The following is a 10,307-nucleotide window of genomic DNA, read 5'->3' on the forward strand; positions in this document are numbered from 1 at the left end:
AGTTGCAGCAGCTCAGGCCCAACTCATTGCTGAGGCAGCTCAAGCCCAGTTAGTTGCCAATCGAGCCCAGGCCCGTGAGAAATCAGTGACGGCCTAGCTTGCAGTGCAGGCTCAAGGCCAGTTGCCACATGCTTTAGCACAACGTGCCTACACGCATAGCCTGACCACCCAGCCGGGTTGGCCCGCCCCGCGACTCGCTCTCGTGACCCAGCATGCAGCCTAATCCAATTTGAGGCCATTTCCGACAATCTAGATTCTAACCATCGGTTCCGTGATCAACTTAGGGTTATTTTCATCCTACTTTTCTGCAGGAATACCCCATATAGGCTCAAGCTTTCCACCTATAGTCCACTACACTTCCACCACATATGGAGACACCCATTATCCAAACTCTTCTAACCCAAATGGCAGGCTTTACCTACCCCAGCAGGTCGCCAATTTAACAAGCCCATCACACAGTAGACTAACTTGGTGAATCAACTCTTTGAGCTTATTAAGGCACAACATGCCCCTGACGAGGTGTCTCGAAGCTGGACAAGGGCGAAAGATCATGACTCATTTTAGTGACGTTTAGCAAAGAGTCGTTCAGCCCACCACGGGCCGTGCGTTCGGGTAGTGTACACTCTTGTTTGGGCCCTTGGGAAAACATCTTCTCCCGCCTAGATGCGAAGAAAAGCGTTCATTCCTGACTCGGTTCACGAGTTAGTGTGCATTCGAAGTTAGGTACACACTCTAACGAGCACTCAGGACATTCTAAGCGAAACGTCTACACAAGCCTAGGCTCACAGGGAGATCCTCCTACGAGGCATCGAAGTAGGCAACCATATAGTGGACCGAGGAGAACACGAGAGCAGCTTAACTCAAGTTCCATATTAGCACTTGCCAAACATAACGGCAAGCAGAACAGAATGAACCACGTGCAACGCGGTCGCGGCACAGACAAGCAGAACATGTTAAAGAGCAACATGGACCAGCAAGTCAACACCAAGGGCAGTTGGTAGCTTCGCTGCCTCACCAGACGCAAATCCAAAAAGAAGTGCAAAGGTTCGTAGCAGAGCAGCTGTACGGATTCCAGCGTATTGATACTACCGATGATACCCTTTGTAGAGACGTGGCCAACATGAGCAGGTCACCATTTACATACGAGATTGAGCAGACGGACCCACCGTGGAAGTTTAGCTCACTGCATTTCACTTTGTTAAAAGGAAATGAAGATCCGAATACGCACTAAATGCACTACCGAAGTGCCATAACCGTTTACTGCAGCAATGACACTCTCATGCAAAATTTTTTCCACGACGCTCCAAGGTGAGGCGCAAGACTGGTTCCACACCTTGCCGCTACACTCAATCCAGAACTTTAGCAAACTTTCCTTAGTTTTCACTAAGGAATATTTGTCATACCGCTCAATCAAGAAAAAGTCTGACCATCTATTCAACATGAAGAAGGATCCAAAAGAGTCACTCCCCATATACGTCAAGAGGTTCAAGGCAGAGAAGGCGAAGATCGTCAAATGTGATGACAGCATTGCATGCTCAGCTTTTCAGAAGGGACTCCCAGCTAATCACCCACTTTTCGGAAAGCTGATCATGGGACAAAACTTGACCCTGGCAGATTCTTATGCTTTAGCAGAAAAGCACTCCTTATGGGATGAGGCCAAGTACTCCTAAAAGTCGCATGAACAGCCATGCAAGGACATAGAGCTAGCTCAGAAGAAGGCTGGTGATAAACCGTTCAATGACAAAAACAAGCCAAGAAGCAAACGTAGGGACTGGTCCCCAGCAAAAGGAGGCTCAGCGTTCAAGATGTACACCAAATTCTCAATCCCAATCAACCAGATCCTTCGCGACCTTAAGGATGAGTCGTGGTTCAAGATGCCACAACCCATGAAGGGAGACACCTCCAAGATAGGCCAGACAAAGTATTGCACATTCCATATGGGTCCGGGCCATGCAACCAACAACTGCATCACATGGATGAAGTATCTTGAGAAGCTCATGAAGGAAGGTAAGTGCGACCAGTATGTTGACAAGCCAGCTTGCCGGACCAAGGCGAGAAGCAGACGCCGTTGCTGAACCCCCAGCCAAGATGATCCGAATCCACGACATCTTTACCAAATCTAAGCTTCTGGGGGCCACCAACAGTTCCAAGAAAATGAGTATCTAGCAGGCGAGATCAGTTTTTCAGGTTCAAGCCATAGATGTTGTACTTGGACCAATTGTCGTCTTCACCGAGCTAGACGTTGAGGGAGTAGACTTTCCCAACAATGTCACCTTGGTGATTTCTGTTCAACTAGCCCACAACATCATTGATAGAATTATGGTAAACAATGGCAGCTCAATCAATATCCTAAAACTGTCAGTCATCTAGAAGATAGGCCTAGAAAGCATGATTAAACGCAAAACAGAAGTCTTGATCGAATTCAACGAACTTACCTCAACTGATATTGGCACAATCACGCTTGATGTAACCAGCCCTGCAATTATCTCATCGTAGACCTTTATGATCGTTAGTGGCCCATCTCCCCATAACGGCATATTGGGCCAACCTTAGCTAGTGAAGATTGGAGTTATGACCTCGATCGAGTATCCAAAGATCTGATTTCGCTTGGGATGAGCAGTTGAAGAGATCAAAGGTGACCAGGCCATGTCTCCGTGAGGCTCTGTACAAGTTATCAAATAGTCAAAGAAGAGGTACTTGGCCCCAGCAGTAGCAGCTGAAGTGTAGAAGGACGATTCTACCTTTGCCAAATAACAATTACAGTAGGCAGGTCAAGAAGATGGCGTCAAGGTCGACAATGCCTTAACAGATGAATCAGGATGTAAACCCGAAGAAGACACTGAACACATCATTCTTGACCCCCACCAGCCGGAGCGAGTAACGATTATTGGGGCAGAGATCGACAAGTTACTGGAGGCCGAATTCATTGAGGAAGTGGCGCACTCAGCATGGCTGGCCAACGTTGTGCTGGTGATGAAAAAAGAAAAGGACAGATGGAGGGTATGCGTGGATTACACCGACCTTAATAAGGTGTGCCCTAAAGATAACTACTCGGTCCCTCGAATCGACTTGCTCGTTAACTCAACATCTGGGAACCAGTTGCTCAACTTCTTGGACGCATACTCAGGCTATAATCAGATTGCCATGCACGAGCCTGACAAAGAGAAAACCACATTCGTGATTGAGAAAAGCACATACTATTACAAGGTCATGCCTTTTGGCCTCAAGTACGCAGGATCAACCTACCTACTACGATCAATTTTTGCATAGTCCAAATGCTTCTTAATGAGTGATGAAATGGGCGTTGGAACGTGGCCAATACTGCTTAGCATACCAACCCTGCACGGCAATAAAGGCTTAGGCATTGGTAGACTATATTGCCGAATTTTGAGCAGAACGAAAAGAAGATGGCCACAAACTTAAACTTGGAAAATGAAGAGTGCGAAAAGGTCATAACCCGCATTACGGCCTATTAGCAGCAGATCTTCTCCAGCTACAACAAGAGGGTAAAGATCCTGCAATTCCAGCCAGGAGACTTAATCCTCAGAAAAGCCTTCATAACACCCGCCAAGAAGGCTAAAAAAAGATGGCTCTCATCTAGGAAGGTTCGTATAAATTCAGCCGAGTAGGAGAAAAGGGCAGCTACATCCTTACCACTATGAGCAACAAAGAGATAAAAAAACAGTGGAATGCCTACAACCTAAGAAAGTACTATGTGTGACCTTCCCCCATTCCTTGGACCCTGTTCAAGACAAATAAAGTTCAAAGACTCAATCAGCTCAACGAACAAGACCTTGCATGCCAAGAATTATTAGTTGTTATGCTATTACTACCTACAAGCAAAGATAATACATTTCTCTATTTTCAATGAAGATTGAAGGAATTATTCACAAGCCTGGGCTAAATGGATAAGCAAACTGACCACCCATGTGACAGCAAAAGATGTCCCTGCCCTTGTAGACATCGCATATGCTCTCCTATCAGGAGAAGGTAAACTGATCTGGGATATCCAGATGTGGATGGGTTTTGCGACTGCTCAGTTCCCCTTGAATGCATCGACTACCTACGCTGGACTACTCCCAAAATTGGCCATAATAGATGTTTTCCTAAAAAGACTTAGCCGACTGAAGAATTCAATTTCGCGGGAGCCTGGGTCTCTAACCGAAAGAGACGTTAAGTGCAGGATTCCTCGCGTGACTAGATTGTCCGTCCTTGGCGTGCAAGTCTTCATGAACATAGCTCGACTCTAAAGTGTTGCAATACTAGTTAAGTGACCTGTGGAATTAGGTTACAACTTGGAAGGATATGGCTTCTAAGGTGCGATTATACCTACACCTTAAGCCTAAAATGCCTCTGAAAGCCAGGTATAACGCCTAAGGTGGTTAAGCGGGTCGTCTACTTCTGTAAGTAAGACGCCGAGCCGACGACCCAACAGGCAGGCAGCCCTAGGCAATTTATAAGCCAAAACTTATACCTACTATGACTACGCGGACCCGTCTGCTTATTTAAAAATAGCGCTTCCACCCGATGGTCTACGATTTAAGTTTTGCATGAGCTAAAGCTGAAATGTACGACTACAACAGCTACACGGATTTCCTCTGCTTTCTATGAGAAGCATGTGTCCGGTCGCTGGCTCTATTAGTTAAAAATTTCGCAACATGCCCTGAGAGGGCGAAGGCTCATGCAACCGCTAAAGCCAAATTGTATGACTATAGTAGCTACATGGATTTCCTTTGCTTTCTACAAGAAGCATGTGTCCGGCCACCGACTCTATAAGTTAAAAATTTCACAACATGCCCTGAGAGGGCCAAGGCTTGTGCAGCTGCTAAAGCCAAAATGTACGGCTATAGTAGCTATACAAATTTTCTTTACTTTCTACAAGAAGCATGTGTCCGTCCGCTGGCTCTATAAGTTAAAAATTTTGCAACATGCCCGGGAGGACCAAGGCTCATGTAGCTGCTTAAGCCAAAATGTACGATTATAGTAGCTGTGCAAATTTCCTCTGCTATCTACGAGAAGCATGTGTCACGCCCCTAGCTCTATAAGTTAAAAATTTTGCAATATGCCTTAGGAAGGCAAAGGCTTGTGAAGCCACTAAAGCCGAAATTCATGACTATAACAGCTATGTGAACTCTTCTACTTCCTACGGAGGCAATGAGTTCGGCTACCGGCTCTATAAGTTAGAAATTTTGCATATTTTCCTTATGCAGGTAAAACTTTTTGAGCATCAAAGCCAACACTAAAGCCTAAAGTGACGACATGGGATTGACTGCTCCATCGAACTAGCCAACACAACTGCCCGTCCTACGACAAAGTTTTGCAAGTTGCCTCCAATAGGCAATCCTCCTAAAGCCCCGAAATCAAAACTAAAACTTCAGTGACGACATAGAACCGATTGTTTTTTTTAAGCAACTCACCCAACCGCCCGTCTTACAGCAAAGATTCACAAAAGACATGGCGAAATAGAAAGATGAAGCAAAACAAGGAAAACTATTTATTAAATTTCTAGTAAATTGATAAGCCGGCTCGAATGCCAACAAAGTTCAAGTAAAGTAGAACGAAAAGGAAAAGAAGAAAATTCCTACGTTTAAGCAAAAAAACTACTCATCAGCAACTTGCGCAACCACTGGTCCCTCGACTGCCATGCCTTCAGCAGCCACACCGCTCTCAGCAACCAAAGCTTCCATCAGCTCATCCTCAGCCACCCTTGCCTGGACTGCCTGACCTTCAGCTGCTCCACCAAAGGCAGCCTCGAATGAAAAGTCAAGCAAATCAACTGGAGAAATGAAGGAAGTCTCAAAGTTTTTCTCAGAAAACACATAATCTGATGGCCTACCCTGAAGATGGTCTACATAGCCAAGCTTTTAGAAATCAGCTTTCCCATTCTTCAGTGCACATTTTCCTCTACAAGCCTAGTGTGAACATCCTACAGCTTACCCAGTTCCTTGTTCAAGTTCTCGTTAGCAAATAACTCAACTTGCAGATCCACCTCCTTGGACTCAAGCTTACTGAGAACATCATTAAGATGAGACATTTTAGCATGCATGAAGACAAGCTCCTCGTCCTTGGCAAAACAAGCAGATTGTAGTTCCGAATTGACACACTCAAGGTCATTGACCTCTGGTGAAACACGACTAACTGCTTATCAAAAGCTTCTAACATCGCCTGAGTCACACTAAACTTAGCCCTCAGGTGAATGGCTTCCTGATGAGTGGTATCTATCTGCATAAAAGTGGGGGCAGAAACATCAGAACCCTTCAAAACGACGAGTTCAAACTCGAGCTTCTCGATGTTTTTTTGCAGCTGAGCGAAGCTGAGCCGTCAACGTCACTCCGGCCTCCTTAGCACACTTGACAACATCTTGATTAACGCGCATAGACTCAACTACCATGATCAAAGTCTTACGCATTGTAGCAAACAAGGATGACCTCCTCGAGTAGGCAGGACGTTTTGTAAAAGAGTCTAAGTGGACGATAACTTTCCCAACATTATCAACAAATTTGGCGCATGCATCAACGTTCTCAAGAAAATCAACCTTCAGCAGCGTAAAAACCTCGGGAAACTCCCTAGCCTTAGACTTGGTGGTTCTCTCACAACTGCCCATGTGAGCAGACTTCCTTTTCTCAGCAGACGAATCAGTCGTAATGGAATGAGGAATAGGCCCAGGTGCCACCTTAGCAGTAGAATCCACCTTCTCGTTCTTCATAGCAGTGAGCCTCTCAGAAGGCGAACCGAACTTAGATCCCGACGCGCGCTTTGACACTAACCCAAACACTGGGGGCACCATCAAACCCTTCTGCTAGGCAATCCTATCAGCAATGGTTGTGACCAGCTTCCGAGCAGCAGGTTTCACAAGCTCAGACTCAACGATCTTTTTCTTCCACTTAGGAAAAGTTAAATCGATGGTAAGCTTCTTAGCAAGAAACGAGCCCCCACGAGCAGAAGACGAAGTCTTTGGTTTTTCTCGGCCGAAGGCTCACAAGCAGGTGAGGAAGATCTTCTTTCTACCTTAATTGGCAACATGCTCCACAACAGCGATCGGACGAGCAAGCGCATCATCCTTTATCTGTCTTATCTCTTCTTTTGGAGGTAACCCGCCTTTTTCTCGATGAAGAAAACTGAGCAGCTAACACCACTCACGGTACTCAACCGGAATGCCCAAGTCGATTGTGCATTTTCTTCATATTTGTCGAAGTTCTTAGAGTTGAGCCAAATTCCAAATCTGCACAAAGTAAGAAAGACGATTAGCAAAATAAATTCATGGAGCAGCTCAACAAAAATTCAAGTAGGCTTGGAATGAAACAGTTCACTTACCACTAATAAAAACAGATGAAACACGCAGCTCGGGAGAGGAGTCAGACTCCCACTCTTCACTTACCTCCAATGTATCTCTCGCCCAATCATGATTACCTTTGCAGGGAGCATCAAGTAGCCTATGGAACATCTCAGTTGCCCCACGCCTTCGTTGTGGCCGATTTTAATGAAGTACCAAAACTCATTTATGGTCTAGCCAAGATCAAATAACCTGCCCAAATTTGAGAACCCCAGCATCGCATGAACTCCATTCTGGGAGCACTAAGTAGGCCTGGCAAACAGGTCATGTCTGTCGTGTTCGTGTCATTTTCGTGTAACACCTGTTATCTTAACAGGTCATGTCGTGTCACCCAACCCGTTATGACCCGTTAAGAAAAATATTTTTTTTTCTTAAATTTGCACATACCACTCATTACCACATAAATATTACTTCAAAACATTAAAACAAATTTGTCGTTTAAGTACTGCATCTACACTAAAAAAAAGAGCCTAATAAAAAAAAATCCGTACACTACTAAACTATTACAAATATTAAATGTGCAAGGATATGCAAAATGAAAGAGTTTTTGTTTTCAAGGTTGTGAAACCTTTATCAAAAGTTTAAACCTTGCCAATTGAACTCAAAGCTTGCATGTTATTCCTTTTACAAAATCCTCAATTTACATCGATTATCATGAGGAAATTGTATTGGAACTTTGGCTTGATCTATTGCCTTCAAGAGTTATGTTGTTGATGTTTTCAGTAAGGTGAGACTGAGAGCTCGATTTAGGAGCCGGATTTGGGTGGTACTGGTATGGACAGTGGATGAACCGGTGAAGTCGCGATTTAGGTAAGGAATGAGGACTAATAGAGTGACTAAGTGAGGGTAACAGTCTGGGTGAGGTCGAGGAAGACGAGGAAGGTGAGCCGGTGAGGTCACTGAGACTGAGGTGAGGGTGAGGCGCCGCATGAGGTCGATTGAGAGAGATAGAGATAATGATTTGAGTATCTGAGTTACTAAGAGAGAAGATAAGGATAGCTTACAATGGACGGCTGAGATTAAATCTCAGCCGATCCAATGGTCATCAATTTTTTAAATTAAATTTAATATATATATATATATATATAATTATTATAGTTTTTAGGAGTATAAAATTGTTAAATTAATATATATATATATATATATATATATAATTATTATGGTTTATTCATACTTTCATTAAGTATAACACATAAGATTTTGTGGTATCCACTAGTGTAAATATTTTAAATTGAAGATCGAATTCATTCATTGTATTCATATAGGATCAAGGAGTGTAGCTGTAAAAAAATCATCAAAATCAAAGTTAAAATAACCGTTAAATCGTGATTTTTCGTTTTATAACCGTTGAAAAGTTTTGTCCCATTACTTGATCTCTAAATGTTTATTTTTTCCAATTTTTGGCATATGCGATCTTGAAGTATACAAAAACATGTTTGACGGTTGGATCATTGAAACTAGTTTCGTAGAATGCGTATCCCATCAAAAAAATAGATTCATTAACACTTAAGAGTTTAGTCATACTTTCATTAAGTATAACATAAGATTTTGTGGTATCCACTAGTGTAAATATTTTAAATTGAAGATCAAATTCATTCATTGTATTCATATAGGGTCAAGGAGTGTAGCTGTAAAAAATCATCAAAATCGGAGTTAAAATGACCGTTAAATCGTGAGTTTTCGTTTTATAACCGTTGAAAAATTTTGTCCCGTTACTTGATCTCTGAATGTTTGTTTTTTCCAATTTTTGGCATATGCGATATGGAAGTATATACAAACATGTTTGACGGTTGGATCGTTGAAACTAGTTTCGTAGGATGTGTATCCCATCAAAACAATAGATTCATTAACACTTAAAAGAGTTTATTCATACTTTCATTAAGTATAACATAAGATTTTGTGGTATCCACTAGTGTAAATATTTTAAATTGAAGATCTAATTCATTCATTGTATTCATATAGGGTTAAGGAGTGTAGCTGTAAAAAATCATCAAAATCGGAGTTAAAATAACCGTAAAATCGTGATTTTTGGTTTTATAACTGTGGAAAAGTTTTGTCCCGTTACTTGATCTTTGAATGTTTGTTTTTTCCAATTTTTGGCGTATGCGATATCGAAGTATATACAAACATGTTTGATGGTTGGATCGTTGAAACTAGTTTCGTAGAAAGCGTATCCTATCAAAACAATAGATTTACTAACACTTAAGAGTTTATTCATACTTTCATTAAGTATAACATAAGATTTTGTGGTATTCACTAGTGTAAATATTTTAAATTGAAGATCGAATTCATTCATTGTATTCGTATAGGATCAAGGAGTGTAGCTATAAAAAATAATCAAAATCGGAGTTAAAATAACCGTTAAATCGTGATTTTTTGTTTTATAACCATCGAAAAGTTTTGTTCAGTTACTTGATCTCTGAATGTTCATTTTTTGCGACGTTTTGCTGATGCGATCTTGAAGCATATACAAACAAGTTTGACGGTTGGATCGTTGAAATTAGTTTCGTATAATTCGTATCCCATCAAGTTCAATGGTGTGTGTGTGTGTGTGTGTGTGTGTGTGTGTGTATCTGTTAAGTAGATTTAAATCTATTTATTTTGTACGTATAATTATTATAGTTTTTAGGGGTATAAAATTGTTAAATTAATATATATAATTATTATAGTATTTTTTTAAGGGTTACAAAATTATTAAATTAATATTCTCCTTATCATGTCGTGTATGCTCGAACCAATCCGTTATCTTAGCAGGTGCTTATCAGGTTACCTGATAACGACTCGATTCATTATCGTGTCGACCCGAACACTTGTTAATTTCATGTCGTGTTGTATCGGGTTATTGGGTCGTGTCAGGAATTGCCAGGCCTGACACTAAGTAGGCGCGCATTTCATGGAGCAGTTCACCTCCTGGAAAAGATGTGGCATGGGAAAAGTAAAAAATCCCAGCACAAAGTAATACGGATGGAATTTG

At 42.1% G+C, this 10,307-nt stretch overlaps 1 protein-coding gene across 1 annotated transcript; it reads left to right on the top strand.

Annotated features, from left to right (window-relative positions):
* The first annotated feature begins 1,268 nt into the window (after positions 1 to 1,268).
* On the top strand, positions 1,269 to 1,670 carry LOC137724510 (uncharacterized). Its single transcript, XM_068463255.1, has one exon. The coding sequence runs from the start codon at positions 1,269 to 1,271 to the stop codon at positions 1,668 to 1,670; it is 402 nt and encodes a 133-aa protein (XP_068319356.1).
* The last annotated feature ends 8,637 nt before the right edge of the window (positions 1,671 to 10,307 follow it).

The sequence above is a fragment of the Pyrus communis genome, chromosome 1 (genome assembly GCF_963583255.1).
Source record: "Pyrus communis chromosome 1, drPyrComm1.1, whole genome shotgun sequence".
NCBI classification, from domain to species: Eukaryota; Viridiplantae; Streptophyta; class Magnoliopsida; order Rosales; family Rosaceae; genus Pyrus; species Pyrus communis.

What these genes read in the sequence shown, in the direction of transcription:
- LOC137724510 (XM_068463255.1), top strand. Translation starts at nt 1,269, where the DNA reads ATGACACTCTCATGCAAAATTTTTTCCACGACGCTCCAAGGTGAGGCG.